The sequence below is a fragment of the Lithobates pipiens genome, unplaced genomic scaffold (genome assembly GCF_037356315.1).
Source record: "Lithobates pipiens isolate NorthernLeopardFrog02 unplaced genomic scaffold, aLitPip1_a1.2 Scaffold_19, whole genome shotgun sequence".
Classification (NCBI taxonomy): Eukaryota; Metazoa; Chordata; class Amphibia; order Anura; family Ranidae; genus Lithobates; species Lithobates pipiens.
Window position 1 is genome coordinate 296,307,454 of NW_027507764.1, and position 23,353 is coordinate 296,330,806.

Sequence of the window (23,353 nt, forward strand, 5' to 3'; positions counted from 1 at the left end):
TGGCAGGCCGGGACATCAGACTGGAAGGCATCAGACTGGCAGGCCGGGACATCAGACTGGAAGGCATCAGACTGGCAGGCCGGGACATCAGACTGGAAGGCATCAGACTGGCAGGCCGGGACATCAGACTGGAAGGCATCAGACTGGCAGGCCGGGACATCAGACTGGCAGGCATCAGACTGGCAGGCATCAGACTGGCAGGCATCAGACTGGCAGGCCGGGACATCAGACTGGAAGGCATCAGACTGGCAGGCCGGGACATCAGACTGGAAGGCATCAGACTGGAAGGCCGGGACATCAGACTGCAAGACATCAGACTGGAAGGCCGGGACATCAGACTGCAAGACATCAGACTGGAAGGCCGGGACATCAGACTGCAAGGCATCAGACTGGAAGGCCTGGACATCAGACTGCAAGGCATCAGACTGGAAGGCTGGGACATCAGACTGCAAGGCGTCAGGCTGGAAGGCCGGAACATCAGACTGCAAGGCGTCAGGCTGGAAGGCCGGAACATCAGACTGCAAGGCGTCAGGCTGGAAGGCCGGAACATCAGACTGCAAGGCGTCAGGCTGGAAGGCCGGGACATCAGACTGCAAGGCGTCAGGCTGGAAGGCCGGGACATCAGACTGCAAGGCGTCAGGCTGGAAGGCCGGGACATCAGACTGCAAGGCGTCAGGCTGGAAGGCCGGGACATCAGACTGCAAGGCGTCAGGCTGGAAGGCCGGGACATCAGACTGCAAGGCTTCAGGCTGGAAGGCGTCAGGCTGGAAGTCGTCAGGCTGGAAGGCCGGGACATCAAGCTGGAAGGCCGGGACATCAAGCTGGAAGTCGTCAGGCTGGAAGGCCGGGACATCAGGCTGGAAGTCGTCAGGCTGGAAGGCCGGGACATCAGGCTGGAAGTCGTCAGGCTGGAAGGCCGGGACATCAGGCTGGAAGTCGTCAGGCTGGAAGGCCGGGACATCAGGCTGGAAGTCGTCAGGCTGGAAGGCCGGGACATCAGGCTGGAAGTCGTCAGGCTGGAAGGCCGGGACATCAGACTGCAAGGCGTCAGGCTGGAAGGCCGGGACATCAGACTGCAAGGCGTCAGGCTGGAAGGCCGGGACATCAGACTGCAAGGCGTCAGGCTGGAAGGCCGGGACATCAGACTGCAAGGCGTCAGGCTGGAAGGCCGGGACATCAGACTGCAAGGCGTCAGGCTGGAAGGCCGGGACATCAGACTGCAAGGCGTCAGGCTGGAAGGCCGGGACATCAGACTGCAAGGCGTCAGGCTGGAAGGCCGGGACATCAGACTGCAAGGCGTCAGGCTGGAAGGCCGGGACATCAGACTGCAAGGCGTCAGGCTGGAAGGCCGGGACATCAGACTGCAAGGCGTCAGGCTGGAAGGCCGGGACATCAGACTGCAAGGCGTCAGGCTGGAAGGCCGGGACATCAGACTGCAAGGCGTCAGGCTGGAAGGCCGGGACATCAGACTGCAAGGCGTCAGGCTGGAAGGCCGGGACATCAGACTGCAAGGCGTCAGGCTGGAAGGCCGGGACATCAGACTGCAAGGCGTCAGGCTGGAAGGCCGGGACATCAGACTGCAAGGCGTCAGGCTGGAAGGCGTCAGGCTGGAAGGCCGGGACATCAGGCTGGAAGGCCGGGACATCAGGCTGGAAGGCGTCAGGCTGGAAGGCCGGGACATCAGGCTGGAAGTCGTCAGGCTGGAAGGCCGGGACATCAGGCTGGAAGGCCGGGACATCAGGCTGGAAGTCGTCAGGCTGGAAGGCCGGGACATCAGGCTGGAAGTCGTCAGGCTGGATAGCAGGCAGATGATTGGCAGAATCAGGAGGGTGATCAGGTTCGGCTGGCATGCAGGCAGACTGGAGCAGGTTGGTTGGTGCGGAGGCAGGTTGCGTTACTGGCAGGATCAAATGGGTAGGAAAGAACTTCTGTTTCTTTTTAGATTTAGCTACTGAAGGCCTGTAGGTAGCTGCAGATCTATAGGTAGGGGATGAAGAAGACTGGAGAGAAGGGTTGGAATATGGCAGGGAAGAGGTAACAGTGGCTGGGGGAAGTTCTTGAGGGATAGTGGGCCGTAGTAAAGAGGCCGTTGGATTAAAGGCAGGATATGTGCAGCAGGAAGAAACAGGGTATTGATATTTGGTGGGAAGTAGAGTATATTGGGCTGAAACTGAGGTTGCCATAGGTGATGGAGGAAGAGACTCTTGGGCAGGCGGGTGTTTGGTAGCAGAGAGGGTAAGTTGTGGGCTGGCTGTGGCCGATTGCAAAATACCAGACCATGCTAAAAGTAGTGGTTGTACAAACTGCGGGTTACAGACTGCCTGTCTAACAAGGGATTGTACGGAATCAACACATTCTATTATCATCTGTTGGGAACAGGCTGTGTAATGCTCAAAAAAGTAAGGGGAATCATCTTCCAGAAGCCATACCAGTGATGCGACTTGATTAATACTGAAGGGGGGAGAAAAATCATCCTGGCCCTCTGGGATGCAGGGCAGGGCCAGCTCTGTGCAGATTTTAATTAACGGCTGAACATCCCCAAACAACATACAGCCCTGATCAACCCAGGAGTGAGCTAAACGAATGGTTTCCAACAGCTGATCACTGGTCCACTCTTTCAGTGTCTGGCGGAGATAGTCACCACTCTCAGACGCCAACAAAGCATAATAACGGATTACCTCTAAATTCATTTTAGTAAGCAACCTGAACCAAGATGGTTCCTCTGTGTAGCCACTTCTGGTCAGGGATGTGCCTCGGTATTCTGTCACGTATCAGATAAGACCAGAACTGTGTGGACTGCAACAGAGGAAACCCAAACGTGTATAAGTGAAATATGATTTATTAAAGAAAGTGAATAATATGAATACAACCACACAGTGCAATAAACCAACCAACAAAGACCCCCAAACAACAACAGACAGATATGTACAATAAATGGGAAATGCAAGTACCGTAAACGATAGGCAGGCCAGGGTCATACACAGAGGATCAGCAAATAAACAAGGGCAGTCCAGAATCAGAGTCACAAGCCAGGCCAAGGTCATACACGGGGAGATCAGCAAATGGGGTAAGGAACACAGGACAGGGAGAGGATGGATGGATCAGACTTCAGGACAGGAATAATGGTAACAGGTGGGACAGGGTTGGGACCAGGACAGGGAAACAGGATCAGAGCCACGGGTACAGGGTACAGGGTACAGGGTCGCAAGCAGCAGGTCAGGGCACAAGGAACAATACCGAGGCAAACATATGACTGCTTGCCAGCTATTTATAGGCCTGTGATTGGCCTCAAGTGACACCTGATTGCAGGAGGTGCTGCCTGCTCCATACTGCCAGGATCCATCCGCTGGTGGACACCAGTACTGCGGCCCAAAGATGATCTAGCATCAGCAGGGAAAAGCTCTCCTGACAGCTCAAAACTGACAGGAGACACCTGCTGGTGGACCTCAGTACTGCACGCCAAGAGACAGATATTATCAGCGGATGGAACATTTCCTGACAGCAACTCTTAAACAAGATCGCAGGCGATAGTTTCTGTGATGTTGACTAAGGCGAAGCTAGAGCTCCTTTGGACTGGACGGCTTGAGTATGCAGGACTGACAAGCGGGTTATCAACAGCTGAATAACTGTGGAGAGATGGGAGCTGGTAATTAGCCAACAGCTGAGTGACAGATTTTTAAATCCCTTTCCTGTTTTTATACAGTTCAACTACCTTTTACCGCAGATCCTTTGAGAATTCTTTTGCTTTCCCCATGATTCAGAATCCAGAAACTTCAGTGCAGCACTGGATGAAAGATGCAAGGATCTGTCAAGAGTGCAGAAACACATTGGCCTTTTACTCACACACTCACACACTCACACACATCACAGGTGAGGATGGTTACCTTTTAATAGCCATTCAAACCCCTTTGTGTCAACTTGTGTGCATGTTATCAGGCCAAAATCACTGGTATGTAAACTTTTGATCAGAGTCACTTGGGTAATTTCTGTTGCCATTATGATTTAAAAAGCATAAAACCAGTTGATAAAAAATTTGATCCAGCCAAACACTAACCAGGAGTGAAAAATGTTTTTTGTTAGCATTCATATTCTCTGAAAAATGGGCAAGAAGTCATAAATTCTGCCAGGGTATGTAAACTTATGAGCACAACTGTGTACACATACTTCTGCAGTCGGTGATCTTTCTACACCACCACCTCAGCTTTCTCCTTATACCCTCCGTGACCACCAGCAGGATCAGAAACACTGAGTGGTTTAGAGGAAGTTTCAACCTTGTGGTCCTACATTGTGATATCAATATTTTTAATTGTTTGGCATATAATTCTTTCTGGGTCATGCTTAACTGACAGCAGTCCTTACAACATTGGAGTGGATTTTTTTTTTCCTAAGCTCCGTTCTCATTAACTTAACATTAGAGAACACTTGTTCTACCTCTGCTATCCTATGGGGAAGGGAAAGCATGGTTTTTGCAAATGTTACCAATGTTGGAATTTACTTACTTTCAGATTGTCCTGATGGATAATACAGCTTTGTTCTACCATGTGCCAATAAGAATCACATGTGTTGGTCTCTGTGGTATCGGTGAAATCCGTCACTTGGTGTTCAATAAATTCTGAATGTAGTGCATCAAAGTCAGATGGGGGGAACAATTTGTGGAAAATGCTTTGCAAGTTCAATAATGTCCCCAGATGCAGCAGCTTAATAATTCTGTTTGCAACAAGCATCTGTAAAATGTTGTTGCTTGGACCATGAATTGTTGAACAGTTGACAAATCATCTAATATAGAGAGAGGTTCCCTTGTTTGGTAGCCAATGAAAATGTTGTTTGCTTTGAAGTTTGCACTATTAGTGTGGTCATAGTCATACACATTACACTTGCACCATCTGTACCAAGTGCCAGAACCTTTTTGAAAGAATACCCTCTACCAGAAAACATGGTCTAATCTGCTCAAATTTAGCATCAGCTTAAACCTCCAGTGAGGTCAACAAGGTAGAAGAAATGATACTGGGTTGTCTAGAATCATCAAAGTAAATGACAACCATGGCTAATTTGAGTTGTTATGTCTGTAGTTTCATCGATCAGTAGTGAAAAGTGACAACATGCAGGTTTTTGACACAACGCTTCTTTATTGCAATTGGCAATACATTTTTTAATTAGCATGGATCTTTTGGTACACTTACAACTGAGGGATTTAGCAATTTTGGATTCCAGCTGGTTGAAACCAGGGAGCCATTCTATCAGTAATGCAGCGTACACACGTTCGGAATTCTCGTCGGAAAAAGCTCTGATGGGTTTTCCCGACGGAATTCGGCTCAAGCTGTCTTGCCTACACACGGTCACACCAAATTCTGATTGTTTATAGTGCGGTGACGTACGACGCAACTAGAAAAAGGAAGTTCATTAGCCAGTAGCCAATAGCTTCTGTCTCGTAGTTGAATCTGAGCATGCATGATTTTTGGTGTGTCGGAATTGCATACACATGATCGATCGGAATTACCAAAGTTTTTCTGTCGCAAAAATTGAGAACATGCTATCAATTTTTGGCTGACGGGAATTCAGACAGCTAAATTCCGATGGAGCATACACACGGTCGCATTTTCCGATGAAAAGCTCTCATCGGTCTTTTTCTGGCCGGAATTCCTATCCTGTGTACGCAGCATAAGATCATCTAGCAAAAATAGTGGCCATATTTTTTTTTTTTTTTTTTTTTTTTTTTAGCAAACTTAACCACTTGACCACTGGGCACTTAAACACCCTTAATAACCAGACCAATTTTCAGCTTTCGGTGCTCTCGCATTTTGAATGACAATTACTCAGTCATGCAACACTGGACCTATATGAAATTTTTGTCCTTTTTTTCACACAAATAGAGCTTTCTTTTGGTGGTATTTAATCACCGCTGGGTTTTTTATTTTTTGTGCTATAAAAGAAAAAATACCGAAAATTCTGTAAAAAAAACGAATTTTTCTTTGTTTCTGTTAGAAAATTTAGCAGATTAGTAATTTTTTCTTCATAAATTTTGGCCAAAATTTATACTACTACATATCTTTGGTAAAAATAAGTACAAATTGGTGGATATTATTTGGTCTTTGTGAAAGTTATAGAGTCCACAAGCTATGGTGCCAATATCTGAAAATTGATCACACCTGAAGTACTGACGGCCTATTTCAATTCTTGAGACCCCAACATGCCAGAAAAGTACAAATACCCCCCAAATGACCCCTTTTTGGAAAGAAGACATTCCAAGGTATTTAGTAAGAGGCATGATGAGTTTTTTGAAGTTGTCATTTTTTCCCACAATTCTTTGCAAAATCAAGATTCTTTTTACTTTTTTTTTTTTTTTTTTTTTTTTTTTCACAAAATTGTCATATTATCAGGTTATTTCTCACACACAGCATATGCATACCACAAATTACACCCCAAAACACATTCTGCTATTACTCCCGAGTATGGTGATACCACATGTGTGAGACTTTTACACAGCGTGGCCACATACAGAGGCCCAACATGCATGGAGCGCCATCAGGTGTTCTGGAGCACCCAGGACAATTCTGACATTTCTCTCCTACATGTAAAAATCATCATTTATTTGCTAGAAAATTACATAGAACTCCAAAACATTATGTATGTTTTTTTTTTTAGCAAACACCCTGGAGAATACAATGGTGGTCTTTGCAACTTTTTATCTCGTACGGTATTTGCGCAGTAATTTTTCGAATGCTTTTTTTTGGAAAAAAAACTGTTTTGTGCTTAAAAAAAAAAAAAAAAAACACAGTAAAGTTAGCCCAATTTTTGCATAATGTGAAAGATGAAGTTACGCTGAGTAAATAGATACCTAATATGTCACTCTTCAAAATTGCACACGCTCGTGGAATGGCGGCAAACGTCGCTACTTAAAAATCCCCATAGGCGACGATTTACATTTTTTTTACTGGTTATATGTTTTGAGTTGCAGAGGAGGTCTAGGGCTAGAATTATTTCTCTCGCTCTAACGTTCGCAGCGATACCTCACATGTGTGGTTTGAACACCGTTTTCATATGTGGGTGGGACTTACGCATGCGTTCGCTTCTGCATGCGAGCACATGGGGACAGGGGCGCTTTTAAAAAAACATTTTTTTTTATTGTTCATTTTACTTTATTTATTTTAGTTTGACATTTTTTTTTTCCCCAAAAATAATTTTTTTGATCACTTTTATTCCTATTACAAGGAATGTAAACATCCCTTGTAATAGGAATATGGCAGGACAGGTCCTCTTTACAGTGAGATATGGGGTCAATAAGACCCACATCTCACCTCTAAGCTGGGAAGCCTGGAAAAAAAAAAAAAAGATTCTGGCTTTGATCGTATTAGCGATTCGGTAGAAGCACCGGAGGGCGGCGGGAGATGTCTATGGCTGGGTATTGCAGGGTATCACCGACTATGGCTGGGTATCTCAGAGCATGGTGTTGCAGAGTACTGCGTTGCAGAGCATTGCAGGGTGTTGCAGGGTATTGGCGGGTGTTGCAGAGCATTGCAGAGTGTTGCAGGGTATCGGCGGGGGTTGCAGAGCATTGCAGAGTGTTGCAGGGTATCGGCGGGGGTTGCAGAGTGTTGCAGGGTATTGGCGGGTGTTGCAGGGTATTGGCGGGTGTTGCAGGTTATTGCAGGGCATTGCGGAGTGTTGCAGGGCATTGCGGAGTGTTGCAGGGCATTGCGGAGTGTTGCAGGGCATTGCGGAGTGTTGCAGGGCATTGCGGAGTGTTGCAGGGCATTGCGGAGTGTTGCAGGGCATTGCGGAGTGTTGCAGGGCATTGCGGAGTGTTGCAGGGCATTGCGGAGTGTTGCAGAGTAATGCAGAGTATTTGCAGGGCAATGCAGAGTAATGCAGAGTAATGCAGAGTATTTGCAGGGAATTGCAGAGTAATGCAGAGTATTTGCAGGGAATTGCAGAGTATTTGCAGGGAATTGCAGAGTATTTGCAGGGAATTGCAGAGCAATGCAGAGTATTTGCAGGGAATTGCAGAGTAATGCAGAGTATTTGCAGGGAATTGCAGAGTATTTGCAGGGAATTGAGGGGTTAATTTTCGGTGAGCAGCGATGTGGGCACTGCAGATGCAGCCCACATCGCTGCTGACACCGATCTCTTCCCCCTCCGCTGTACCTATCGGTACAGAGAGGGGGAGGGAGGAACCGGCGTCATAACATGACGCCGGCTTGTTTACAAGTGATCACTCCGTCATTTGACGGAGCGATCACGTGGTAAACGGCCGCGATGCTCTCGCGGTCATGGATGCTCTCGTGTGCGCGCCCCAGGGGGCGTGCGAGAGCAGAATTCTAGGAGGCCGTTAATTAATGGCCTCCTAGAGTTAAACAACCGCCCTGAAGCCGTTAATCGGGAATGGGCGGTTGTTAAGTGGTTAATTGCAGAGTTTGCATGCCTAGCTGCAGCAGTAGACTTGTGCTTGAAACTTGCAGCATGACTACGGACATCACAACCTCCACCATATGCTATGCTGAACATTTTTTTTTTTTTTTTTTTGTTGCACCACAATTGGCAAAACTATACTCCCAGAAAAGGATACTGTATGGCTCAAAAAACACTGATAAATGCAGAATAGCCACAATTAGTCAGCGTTTGAGTGTTTTTACAGCTGAAAAACTCCTCTTACAGCCCATTAGTTCTGGGGTTTTTTTCCCAGACAGAAAACACCCTTGACAAAAACTGTTAACAGCCGATGTGTGCATGGACACTTAAGTTAACGTGCTAGGGAGTTTACTGGCTGCAAAAAAAAACAAAAAAAAACATTTGAAGCCAAAAACAGCATCTGTAGAAATGTCCAGTGTGCATGAGGCTTGAAAAGGAACAATGCTTAAATTGTATTTTTTTTTTCTTTGGCAGGTCGTGTCCCTTCCACTTCAAAAGTTGAACTATAGACAGTATAACCTACAACACTTTCCCTGAACTGTTTTGTGTTACTAACAACTCTGTCAAACGTTAAACTGGGATAAAAAAAAATGTTCTTTAAAATTTGCATTCACTTCAGTGACTTACTGGGAAACCTATGGCCAAACCAAGCCTCTTACATTACTCCCACTTCTACCGTAACCTATATCCACAACAGACCCTTTTGAAACAGGCCAATGTCTTCATGTTACAGCAACACCATACCTGCCTGAACTAGCTATGGCCAAATCAGCCCTTGACTTCAGAAATGTCTAGGTAGAACCTACCTACAGCCAACACCAGGCCCTTTTAAATGTCTCCCAATTACTGCTGCAACTTAGAGAATGCCTCGGGCCTTCAATGCTTTTGGTTCACGCTATCTGCAATGGGTAGGTCTTTATATTCTATGAGAATGTTATGTATATTAGTTAAAAAAAAATTGCCAGGCTTGTACTGTTCTTAAATTGGTCCTAAAGGCTGAAGGTTTATTACCTTTTATGCCTGCATGAAGTTAAAAAAATAAAAAAAATCTGTGTGCAATTGTGGTTGTGGGGGTATTTGGGCAGGGGGTTTATTGGAATCTGGAAGCCCCTTTTAACAAGTGGGGGCCCCCCAGATCCCAGCCCCCCAAGTGAATCCAGCCCATCCCTATATGAATGAGTATGGGGTGCATGGTACCCATACCCATTCACCAAAAAATTGTCAAAGTAAAAAACACGAGTCAATCACGCCACTCACCCATCCAAAAAATCCAAAATGCTCCGCCTCCTGCCGAATGCCTACTCTGCACTTTGACAATTTTTGGTGAATTGATACCTATATTAGAAATGTCAAAGTAATAAACACAAGAGACAAGTTTTTGACAATTCCTTTATTAAAGGATAAAAATTGGTGTCCCTCGATGTAAATTCATTGTTAATCACGCCGCCCACTGACCCAAAAAAATAAACACAACGCTCCACCTCCTGTGTGACTGAGTATGGGTTATGTAGTACCCATACCCATTCACCAAAAAAGCCGCAAAAAGCAATAAAACACAAGAGTCAAGCACGCTGCTCACCCATCCAAAAAAAATTTAAATAAAATAAAAAGATAAATGCTCCACCTCCTGGGAGGCCTCCTGCCGAATGCCTGCTCTACCCTTTGACATTTCTTTATATAGGTAAGGGGCAGGGCCACTTGGCTACATCACCCAGTGGCACTTACCCTTATGACGTCGCGGACTAATGCATGCTGGGTTGTGACGTCAGAATGGGTGGGGCCACCGCCCTTGTCTATGTAAGAAATATCAAAGTGCAGAGCAGAGCAGGAGGTGGAGCATTTTATCTTAATTTTTTAATTTCTGAGTTATTTCTTTTTGTTATAGTTTCAAAAACGTAAGTGAAAATCAAGCATATTCCTTTGTGTTCCACCCCCCCCCCCCCCCCCCCCATGTTTAATTTTGGCGTTTGATAATCCATACCAGACCTGAAGGACCTGGTATGGACTGGGGGGGTGCACAATGTGTTTGTTTGTTTTTTTTTTTTTTTTTTTTTTTTTTTTTTTTGCCAGCATTGTTTTCTTTACATTCAGGGTGGCACAGTGGTATAGTGGTTAGCACTCTCAACTAGCAGTAAAAAGGGTTGCTGGTTTGAATCCCCACCATGACACTACCTGCCTGGAGTTCTCCCTGTGCCTGCGTGGGTTTTCTCCGGGTACTCCGGTTTCCTCCCACAATCCAAAGACATGCAGGTAGGTTAATTGGCTTCTGTCCAAAATTGGCCCTAGTATATGACTGGGGACCTTAGATTGTGGGCTCCTTGAGGGTAGGGACTAATGTGAGTGTGCAATGTACAGGGATAGGGGTAGACACTCACTCACTTGGGTTCAACTGGATGGACTGGTGTCTTTATTCAACCTTACTAACTACGAAACTATGAAACTAAAATAAAAACAGGATAAACAATCTGTCAGTGGGGAAGCCAGCGTCATGGTAGTTAACGAAATGGGCGGCTGGCTTCTCGGTGCGCTGCTTAACAACCAGCTATTTTTTTCACACAGAATTCAAATCGGTCGCTCGTTTTTAGACCAATCCGAATTCTAATCATTCTGAAAAGTTGGAATTCATTAAAATTAGTTTCCTTTTAAGAATTTTCTAACGAATTCTAAATGAAACTAAATTAATTCCGAAACCAAACTAAACAAATTTTTCCATTCTGCACATGTCTAGATACAAAATTTTTTGCTCAAAGAATCATGCTATGTACACACCATATCTTTACACAGTCATCTGCATGTTTGGCGCATTTAGCAAAGTGTTTTTGATCTTTAATCCTCCATTGTTTGTGATCTGTGCCTGATTTAGCCTAGGTTCACACTGATGCAATGTGGGAACCAGTGCAATTACAGCACTGGTTCCCGCATTGCACCTCTCCTGCAGGCAGTTCTTACTGCCTTCTATGAACCGCTGCGGGTGTCATTACATCATTAATGACCCTTCCAGATCAGTTCACGGATCGCAGTGCGAACTGTGAACTCGCACAGTAATCGGATCGCATAGGTGAGAACACTCATGCAATCTGATTTCAGTGCGGGGTCAAAAAAAAGTCCCTGCACTTTTTTCCTTCAAATCTAATAACTGTATGGCTAAACTTGCATCTCACAGACATCACATGTGATCGCCACCACAGGTGCGATTGCGAATCACGTACAGTGTCTGCGATCGTAGTATTGTGAACCTGGGCTTAGCCTAATTTTACTTTTCTTAGCCCACAGAAGCTGGCATGGTTTCCTGCTGCTGTATGGCGTTTTAGGTAAGGTACACAGTGGTGCTTACTGTTTGGGTACAGTGCTATGGTACACACATTTTTCCCATTGGTTCTAGGTATACTTGCATTGACTTCTATTAGACATTTTCTGACTGTGCATCAAAGATGCAGCATGCAGGACTTTGATACACTTTTATGGAAACGCATGCAATGTCTAATAGAAGTCAATGGGAGCACACCTAAAACCATGTGTAAAATGAGATACTGTTGTACTGTATTCAAACTTCAGTGCACGAGTGTGAACCCTTAGTCAAGGTTTAGGCAGCACAGTGGTGTAGTGGGTAGCACTTTCGCCTAGCAGTAAAAAGGGTTGCTGGTTTGAATCCCAACCACGACACTACCTGCCTGGAGTTTGCATGTTCTCTGTATGCCTGTGATAGGGAAATCCCAGAACTTAGGGGATTCCAATAACATGTTGACTGCTGAACCACATAAAAAAAAAAATGTATTTAATATTCAAGCCTATAGTTTTAGCCATAGGCAGGGGAGCAAGCATATACAGTACACATGGTGAAGTAATTGCTCTCTGAGGCTGGGAGCCTTAAAACATTTATACAATTCTAAAGAAGGTGGGAGTACCTTTTGTGAGCCTCTTTGTAGGCCTAATCAATTTGTTGGTTATTTACATTGATAGACAGATGGTCATTTGGCACCTAGACGTCACTTCCAAAGTTCTCTGGGAAAATGCCTATTCACAGCTGGAGGTGTGAATGGCACTTGGATGCAATCAAGAAAGCTATTTTACATATATCCTGAACATTTGCAACAAAAACATTTGCTTAATCAGAATACATGTTTTGATAATAACTAAATGTTTGATAAATAAATGGCGATTCCATTTACCCGATCACCTGCGTGGGTTTCCAAAGATAATTGGCTTCTGTCCAAAATTGGCCCTAGTATATGAATGTGAGTTGGGGACCTTGAAATGTGGGTTCGTTGAGGGTAGGGACCAATGTGAGTGCGCAATTTATGTGTGGAGCTCTGTGTAAATTGACGGCACTATGTGGGTACCGTAAATATATACTGTAATATTATAGATGAGCATCTTAATGAAACGCAGTGTACAGGGATGGGGACAATTGTGGACACTCACTCAGGTTGAACCAGATGGACTGGTGTCTTTATTCAACCTTACTATGTTTAGTGTGTTGTGTATGAATTAATGGGCTTTTGCACACAATTTAATGTACAGATTAGTTATCTGAATTGGTGTGAACTTCCTGTGTGCTTTAAATAAACCTGACTTTTCAAGTTTGACCTCTCTTATTAACACAGAACTAGTGCCCACTTGTATTGTTTTTTTTTTTTTTGTTTTTTTTGCATGATTCTCCTGAAGACCTCAGAAGGTTTTCAGGCTCAGATGCTGCAACCACGACATCTTTCACCAGCAATGACAACAGCCGTTCTATCGTCATCCAAATCCTACATCATACCCCATGCTGTTTAGTAGAACTGAACTGCTTAATTTTGTCTGCATTGTGTATATACAGTGCCTTGCAAAAGTATTCAGCCCCCTTGAACTTTTCAACCTTTTGCCACATTTCAGGCTTCAAACATAAAGATATACATTTTTTATTTTTTGTGAAGAATCACCAACAAGTGGGGCACAATTGTGAAGTGGAACGAAATCTATTGGATTTTTGAAACTTTTTTAACTAATAAAAAAAAAAAAATGAAAAGTGGGGCGTGCAAAATTATTCACCCCCTTGCGTTAATACTTTGTAGAGCCACCTTTTGCTGCGATTACAGCTGCAAGTCGCTTGGGGTATGTCTCTATCAGTTTTGCACACCGAGAGACTGAAATTCTTGGCCATTCTTCCTTGCAAAACAGCTGGAGCTCAGTGAGGTTGGATGGAGAGCGTTTGTGAACAGCAGTTTTCAGCTCTTTCCACAGATTCTCGATTGGATTCAGGTCTGGACTTTGACTTGGCCATTCTAACACCTGGATACGTTTATTTGTGAACCATTCCTTTGTAGATTTTGCTGTATGTTTGGGATCATTGTCTTGTTGGAAGATAAATCTCCATCCCAGTTTCAGGTCTTTTGCAGACTCCAACAGGTTTTCATCCAGAATGGTCCTGTATTTGGCTGCATCCATCTTCCCCCTCAATTTTAACCATCTTCCCTGTCCCTGCTGAAGAAAAGCTGGCCCAAACCATGATGCTGCCACCACCATGTTTGACAGTGGGGATGGTGTGTTGAGGGTGAAGAGCTGTGTTGCTTTTATGCCTTTTTGTGGGCAAAAAATTCGATTTTGGTTTCATCTGACCAGAGCACCTTCTTCCACATGTTTGGTGTGTCTCCCAGGTGGCTTGTGGCAAACTTTAGACAAGACTTTTTATGGATATCTTTGAGAAATGGCTTTCTTCTTGCCACTCTTCCATAAAGACCAGATTTGTGCAGTGTACGACTGATTGTTGTCCTATGGACAGACTCTCCCACCTCAGCTGTAGTTCTCTGCAGTTTATCCAGAGTGATCATGGGCCTCTTGGCTGCATCTCTGATCAGTCTTCTTGTCTGAGCTGAAAGTTTAGGCTGCTTTCACACTGGGGCGGTATTCAGGCGTTACAGCGCTAAAAATAGCGCCTGTGTAGCGCCTGAAAAAAACCGGCCCCTTTCACTCCAGTGTGAAAGCCGGAGGCCTTTCACACTGGAGCGATGCGCTGGCAGGACGGTGAAAAAAGTCCTGCTAGCCGCATCTTTGGAGCGGTGAAGGAGCGGTGTATTCACCGCTCCTAAACCGCTCCTACCCATTGAAATCAATGGAATACCGCCGGCAAAGCGCTGCTGCAGCGGCGCTTTGCGGGCGGGTTTAACCCTTTTTCGGCCGCTAGCGGGGGTTAAAACTACCCCGCTAGCGCCCGCAGACTGCTGCTAAAACGACGGTAAAGCGCCGCTAAAAATAGCGGCGCTTTACCGCCGACGGCGCTCTCGCCCCAGTGTGAAAGCAGCCTTAGAGGGACGGCCAGGTCTTGGTAGATTTGCAGTGGTCTGATACTCCCATTTCCAAATGATCGCTTGCACAGTGCTCCTTGAGATGTTTATAGCTTGGGAAAACTTTTTGTATCCAAATCCGGCTTTGAACTTCTCCACAACAGTATTACGGACCTGCCTGGTGTGTTCCTTGGTCTTCATGATGCTCTCTGCGCTTTCAACAGAACCCTGAGACTATCACAGAGCAGGTGCATTTATACAGAGACTTGATTACACACAGGTGAATTCTATTTATCACCATCAGTCATTTAGGACAACATTGGATCATTCAGAGATCCTCGCTGAACTTCTGGAGTGAGTTTGCTGCACTGAAAGTAAAGGGGCCGAATAATTTTGCACGCACCACTTTTCAGTTTTTTATTTGCTAAAAAAAGTTTCAAAAATCCAATAGATTTCGTTCCACTTCACAATTGTGTCCCCACTTGTTGGTGATTCTTCACAAAAAAATTAAAATTTTATATCTTTATGTTTGAAGCCTGAAATGCAAAAGGTTGAAAAGTTCAAGGGGGCCGAATACTTTGGCAAGGCACTGTAATAAATTGAAGCCACATGAGTTGCTTTTTATATTAGTGATATCTTATACAGTAGTCCCTGACTGTATATTCTATAGTCTCTTTTTTGTTTTCTATTGATATCCTAAGGGCGCTCTGCTTTCCTCCCTCCCACCATCCAAAAATAAACATTCTGCTGTGTTTTCTTGTAAAATGTGGCTTTGGTTGAGACAATAGACTGTGAGCTCTAGATTTGAAGTAATATTTTAAATGAACAAAAACAAAATTACAAATCTCTTTAGCTCTTATAAGCCATGACAAATTCTTCATAGCGCAAGTAGTGCCATGCTATCTGTTTGTGTGTCTTTCTCCATTGTATTCTGTGCACTGTTTATCATCCAGTGGCTATTTCGTATTACCGTAATTGTAATTATTTTTTTGGGGGTTTTTTTTTTTTTGTTTGTTGTTTTTTATTACTTAAGCTCACTTGTTTTTGTGTCTTTCAGATGGTATCTTGAGAAATTTGACAACTATCCCAATTCACGAAAAATCCTGATACCGTTTGTGTATTAAACTGGGTGCAGCAGAAAGTTTTACGATGAGAACGGACTGTTTACTTGGATTTTAAACTTGTTATAGAAATTTTGTTTTTCAAATGTTGAAATTCGCCTTCCTGTTTTTTTGAAAAGTTTGCATTTATGACAGAAATTGACTGCATTCTTCTAGTGATTTAAGCCTCTCTGAATAATTTTACTTTTGGTGCTATGGAGTTTTGTTTCAGCTAACCTGAAATTTCTTTACCTCATTACTCCACTTCATGTGATTTACAAGTTTATTACTTGATCTGTTTACGAGTGACTGTTTGTTTTTAAAAGGAAAAAAAACGTCTCAGGGAGTCAAGCTACAACCGGTGCACAAGTTACGAATTTCAATCTGCAACAAAGAACATAAGACACTACAAAATGTTTGAGAATAAAATGATAAACACTGCCCTCTGGAGCAGAAGTTTCAAAACTGTCGTTTTTCTCTTAACTGATTGGACCTTGCCATCGTCAATAATGAGCACATGGTGAAAGGATTAATAACTTTTTTTTTTTAAATGGCTGAAGAGTAATATATTTGTGTTTTTAATATTTTCATAATGTAACATGTCTTAGATAATGCTCGTCATGGCTAAAGCAGCATAACATTTAAAATTGATCTAGCATCATGTGTATGTTTTTTTTTTTTTATATGATCAGAGCATGCATGCCAGGTAATGTCATTGTGCCACTTTAGGTATTTAGTGCTTTTTTACAGAGCTCGTGGTATTCCACTTGACAATTCCTGCATCTAAGCCATCCTTGTTCAACCATCATCCAGAGTCGGGATCCACTTTAACTGAGATGCTTGCATGGAGTTGACAAAACCTAGTGCCTGTTCAGTTCTTGGCTGTGTTCACACGTCTGACCCCGACCAGCCCCTGCTTCAGCCTCTTCCCTTGTGATTAGTTATGAGTTTACAGTATTGCAGTCTGATCACTGGGGGTGGAGCGACTGAGGAAATGTTTCCTCCTCCTCCTCCTCCTCCTCCTCCTCCTCCTCGCAGAAGACCTTGACACATCCCAGCCTGGACAAAGTCACTGAGGAGCTCAAGAACAATTTTTTTTTTTTCAAATAATGCAAGCTATAGCTTTTGTGTAAAATGTATACTTCTATATATTGTGACATCATTAGTCAGTATGGGATATGATCATTGAAAAAACATCAATCTCTAGTTTTTATGTACACTGCAAAAGTACCTATACTGAAGTTTCTAACATGTTTTTCACTTGCAGAGGGTATCGAAAAGAATCGCCCCCCCTATAAAAAAAAAAAATATACAATTTGTTGCTTTGCAGCCTGACATGAAGAAAGACATGGGGGTGATTTACTAAGAAGAAGGCACCACACCAGTTCATACATTAATTGGTGTGCTGGAAAAGTCATTAATTGAATGTACATACTGGCATGCATTGAAGCCAAATAGCGATAATACCCACATATGTAAACTGCAACTGCTGCTAGGCTAACGGCAGTTTTCTCAATGATAATAGCGCACGTCCAATACAGTTGGTTAATTTCAACTAATTGGATGTGTCTTGTTAGGCAATTAGTAGGTGTTCTCAGTTAATTAACACTTTTGATGCTAATCTTATTCCGATCTCTTCTAATATATCTTTGAAATGTGTTTTTTTTTTTTTACCCAAATCTTTCAATACATTACAAAGAACAGAGAAGATTTTCTAAACCCAATAAATTAATATTTTCAGATCTTGATCTTTAAAGGTGGCCATACACTGCAATTAGTTAGATCTTAAATAAATTAGATTTAGTGCAAGAGCTTGTTTGATTTCCTATAATTTGAGTTAATTGTTCAAGTATGTCGTCCTATTACCTATTTTGGCTAAATATCGAGTTGTACAAAGATTAGCCAATCACATTGCATAGTGCATGAGCATCTTAAAGCGGAAGTAAACCCATCCATAAAACAGTTTCATTTCCGGGGCATGCCGGCAATGTAACACTCCCATTGGTTGTGCTCTCAAACTGTTAAACCATCCAATGGCTGGTGTCATGACTGATCACATGTGCAGCATCATGGTAGTTTTATATTAAACAGAGGCAAAGATGGCCGCTTCCTTTGCTGAAAACGATAGGGGGGTTTACTTACACTTTAACCACTTCCCGACCAGCGCACGACGATGTACGTCGACAGAATGGCACGGGCAGGCATATTGGCATACATGTACGTCCAATATTCAATGCCGCCCTGCCATCGGGAGCGTGCCGCCAGCGGCGCGCACCCGCGCCAGTCGGGACCCCCGTGAGTCCGGTTGCGGGACCCGCGGACTCGATCGCCGCGGGCATCCCCGCGATCGTCTCACGGGACGGCTGAATGGAGGAAATGCCGTGTAAACAGCATTTCTCCATTCTGCCTAGCAACTAGTGACGCTGATCTCTGCTCCATGTGATTGGAGCAGAGATCAGTGTTCACTAAATGAAAGCCCAACCCCCCACAGTTAGTAACACACCCCTAGGAACACTTAACCCCTACACTGCCACCCACTGGTTAACCCCTTCACTGCCACTGTCATTTACACAGGAATCACTGCATTTATATAGCGGTCCCAAAAATGTGTAAAAAATGTCCGATGGGTCCCCCACAATGTCGCAGTCACAATAAAAATCGCTGATCGCCGCCATTACTAGTATAAAAAAAATAATAAAAATGCTATAAAACTATCCCTATTTTGTAAACGCTATAACTTTTGCGCAAACCAATCAATAATCGCTTATTGCGATTTTTTTACCAAAAATATGTAGAATACGTATCGGCCTAAACTGAGGGAAAAGAATGTTTTTTATATATATTTTCGGGGGATATGTATTATAACAAAAAGTAAAAAATAATGCGTTTTTTTCAAAATTGTCGCTCTATCTTTGTTTATAGCGCAAAAAATAAAAACCGCAGGGGTGATCAAATACCACCAAAAGAAAGCTCTATTTGTGGGAAAAAAAGGACGTCAATTTTGTTTGGGAGCCACGTCGCACGACCGCGCAATTGTCAGTTAAAGCGACGCAGTGCCGAATCGCAAAAAGTGGTCTGGTCTTTGACCAGCAAAATGGTCCGGTCTGAAAGTGGTTAAGTACCAAATGTGGAATGTAGATGTGCCATAACCCACTTGTATTTTCCAAACGATATTTCTTGGGCATTATACAAGGCACATGAGAAACCACCCTTTTTCAAGACATGCGAGAGTGATCAGGAATCTTCAAACCACAGCCCTACAGCTGTTGCGGAACTACACATCCAATGAGGCATTGCAAAACTTTGACATTCACAGACATGGGCATGATGGGAATTGTAGTTTCTGAACAACTGGAGGGCCGTAGTTTGAAGACCCCTGTGCTAGACCATGATTATGGCTCCAGAATGGTGAGTGTGGCATCTACCCAACTTCTTTCTGCTGGTGGACACAAGAACCTACATCTATATATATATATATATATATATATATATATTTATATTTACACACATACACACACAACCACTGAAGCAGGAAGCAATATACATTGGCCTGGAAGTGAATCTGTACCCAGGAAGTAGGTGTGTGTTTTGAGGCCAAATCATTTAGACGTACATCCATGACCCCCGCAAACACCACCCCATGTAAAAATAAATAAAAATGTATCTTAATTTGCAAATAAGGATCTATGCTTCCTCAGAGAACAGTTAGTGGGGCATGGTGATGGGAAGAAATTAGCAGCAGTACAAGCAGATTCCTGGAGGGGTGTGATGTCATTCCTGTGTGCTGGCTGCTACTTCCGGGAACCAGATATGCGTCACGGGTACATACGGCCACGCACAGCAGTTGCTCATCTCACATACAGAGCGGTGGCGCATCTAGCTGCAGGAACCCAATTTTTATGGAAATTAATAATAAAGCAGATGTAGATTTCCAGGACTGGATTAACAAATGTTTATAGTGAAAGGCAAATGGTGTTTTCTTTTAAACAAGGTCTAACTGGGCCATTGACATGCATAACAGTTAAACTTAGGAATGTGGCTTTGCAAAGTTGAACTAAATGAAATCCTTTCTTATTTTTGCTTGGGAATAGAGTGCAGAGCGATTAGAAGTCTTGTCAGTTTTTGGGAAGATCTGCACCCCTGATAGGGTGAAACGACCTCCCAAATTTTGCCAGTTTCTCCTTCAAATTTATTCACTTCCTGTCATTTAGTCAAACAGGAAGTGACGGTAGAACCCTACCAATGTCTTTCCTTGGGGACACATAGGTTAATCTAAATAGTTTCCCCATTAGGTAAATTACACGCTAGCATTTTGCTGTGTACACCCCAAATTATTAGGTATCTTGGACTTTGGGGTTTATTTACTAAAGGCAAATCCACTTTGCACTACAAGTGCACTTGGAAGTGTAATTGCTGGAGATCCGAGGGGGACATGCAAGGAAAATTTAAAAAAACAGCATTGTCGCTTCCAAATGATTGAATGATAAAATTACCAGTGCTTACCCTCCGATTTACAGCGAGTACACTTATATTGCAGAGTGGAATTGCCTTTAACCACTTGGGTACCGCGCTATTGCCGAATGACGGCATTAGCGCGGACCTAGATTTCCAGGACTACGTCTATTGACGTCGTCCTGGTTACGAGCGGCCTGCGCGCCCCCTGAGGGGCGCGCGCGGCGCGCTCTGTGATCGGCGAGTCCGTGAGACTCGCCTGATCACCGATCCGTGTAAGGGGTCGATCCCGACCCCTTATCACGTGATCAGCTGTCAGCCAATGACAGCTGATCATGTGATAGAACGGAGCCGGTAATTGGCTATTATTCCTCCTCGCGCTGACAGCGCGAGGAGAAAAAAAAAAAGCCGATCACCGGCGGCCGTGATCGGGACATCAGTCCCGATCACGGCCAGCAATGAAAGGCACCACATGCCACCTGCCAGTGCCCACCTGCCTCCCGCAGTGCCATCCTGAAATATAACAAAGTAAAAGTAAGTGCCCCCCGTCTGTGCCCATAATGCCCACAGTGCCACCCACAGTGCCACCCAATCTGCCTCAAAGGTGCTGCACCCCAGTGCCCAGCAGTGCCACCTATCAGAGCCACCTATCAGTGCCCATCAGTCCCATCTATCTGTGGTACCTATCAGTGCCCATCCGTGCCACTTATCCGTGCCACCCATCCGTGCCATCTTATCTGTGCCCATCTTTGCCCATCAGTGCCGCCTTATCTGTGCCCATCGGTGCCGCCTTATCTGTGCCTATTAGTGCCTCCTTAACTATGCCTATCAGTGCCCACAAGTGCAGCCTATCAGTGCCCACCAATGCAGCCTATCAGTGCCCACCAATGCAGCCCATCAGTGCCCACCAATGCAGCCTATCAGTGCCGCCTTATCAGCGCACTTCAATGAAGGAGAAAAATGACCCGTTTGCAAAATTTTATAACAAACTATTAAAACATGATTTTTTTTTTTTTTTTTTTTTTGCATCTTTTTTTGTTTGTTTAGCAAAAAATAAAACTCCGAGCTGTAACTAAATACCACCAAAAGAAAGCTCTATTTGTGGGAAAAAAATTATAGAAATTTCATTTGGGTACAGTGTTGTATGCCCGCGCAATTGTCATTCAAAGTGCATCAGCGCTGAAAGCTGAAAATTGGTCTGGGACTGAGGGGGGTTTAAGTGCCCAGTAAGCAAGTGGTTAATAAACCCCAAAATACCTAATAAATTGGGGTGTACACAACAAAGTGCTAGAGTGCAATTTGTCTAATGGGGCCACTAGTTATATTGACCTGTGTGTCCCCAAGGAAAGACATTGGTAGGGTTTTACCCTCACTTACTGTTTGGCTATGTGACAGGAAGTGAAGCCAATTTTCCAAAAAGGGACACAAAGCCCAACCTAAAAAAGACAAGCTGGGGTTCTAACACTCACTTGGTTTCCCTCAAATGCCCACAATAAAGCCCCATACCCACTATTAGATTTTCCGCAGATTTTTGTCTTTGGATTTACCAAAACCATGTAGTGTAAGAGCCTGCCCGATTGCATACAAATTGAAACTCTTAAGTTTAACCTCATATTATATGGTTTTGGTAAATCTGCAGACGAATATCTAATAGCGTGTATGGGGTCTTAGAATAGGATTGTCTTAAGCTAGATTTTAGATCCGTGTACTAAATCAGGGGTTCTCAACCCTGTCCTCAAGTACCTCTAACAGGCCATCTTTTCAGGTTTTTCTTCATCTTGCACAGGTGCTTTAAATCAGAGTCAATGGCTTGGTATTTTGGACAGCTATTTTAGCTAAGATAAATTCCCAAAACATGTCCAGTTGTGCGTTACTTGACTGAGGCTGGGAACCACTGCACTAAAATGGAAAGTGTAATACTTCTAATTCTCATATCCTGGTGCCCATCCATGGCAGAATGCGCACAATCCGTGCGTATGCTGTCATGAAGGTGCCAGGAAAGTAGCTTTTAGACAAATCACACCTCTATTGCATGAAAATTGTTAGTTGGGGGAGTGTAAAATGCATTACTTGGATTGAGCATGCATCTGCAAAACAAATTATTGACAAAACACATAAAACATTGCTACAAATTTTATTGGTCAAGAAAACAGGACTTGGAAAGGAGCAAGAATAGCAAAAAATACATGTATGTTAATTTGAGATACTAACAGAATATGTTTTTGAGGTCTGACCATTTTGCAGAGGAAATTAACAGGAGTTAAAAGGGCTGCACCCACAAACTGACATTCTCTTAAGGATTTAAACATTTATTAGTCACAACATCTTGAGGAAGGTTTTGCAAAATAATGCAGCACAGACAAGTAAATCAAAGTGAAACTTATAACCTACAAACAACACACATTGACAACATCAAAAATATTTCAGGGAAAAATAAACAAAAGTAAAAAAAATACTTGCTCTAAAACACGTCTGTTTTACAAAGAGAAAATACATGTATTACAACCGACGGACAGACCATCAAGCAATGTGGCCTCCATGAAACGCACAAAATGCAAGTTCACCCAGTGTATAAACAGAATTTCAAAGTGGGTACACCTGTTAAGGATGTCCTTAAATTACTAGCCCAAAAACACACGCTCTGAGCATACCCAGAAAAATAAAAGTGCTGTTCACACCCAAAAAGCACAAAAAAGTCCCTAAGCATGCCTAGACCAACCCAAATGCATTTCCTGTCGCATCATGGCAGCATACACTCTGGGTTGTAACTCCGCCTCCACAAACTGATAGGACCACATAACTATAAGATGACGATACGGCCCCTGTCCCAGCATTCTCTTATTTTTCCTCACCTGTTGGGACCGCACGGATCAGCACCCCCTTACTGCTTCCAGCCAGGTTCTAGCCTCTCCTGGTTGGCAGTCCTTACCGGTACAGCCTCTAAACTAAGCTAAATGGAAGGAACCCCACTCTGGTGATCTCAGAGGTATGTTTCAAAACTCTCTCTGTGACCTTGGGAAAAGCCTTAAATGGGCTTAAAACAGCTTCAAGTTGTCCTCAGCTATCTTCAGTTGAGTCTTAAATAGACTCGGGTGTCGCCTCCTATTCAACATGATAAGCTTTAACACTCTG

General features: G+C 43.8%; 1 protein-coding gene across 1 annotated transcript in view; it reads left to right on the forward strand.

The window, feature by feature from the left end:
- Positions 1 to 16,234, forward strand: part of SRD5A1 (steroid 5 alpha-reductase 1) — a 57,643-nt gene extending 41,409 nt beyond the window's left edge. The window contains exon 5 of the mRNA XM_077492012.1: positions 15,727 to 16,234. Within this exon, the coding sequence (XP_077348138.1) occupies positions 15,727 to 15,793 (67 nt within the window). The 3' untranslated portion in view covers positions 15,794 to 16,234. The remainder of the gene's footprint in view (positions 1 to 15,726) is intronic.
- Positions 16,235 to 23,353: the final 7,119 nt, after the last annotated feature.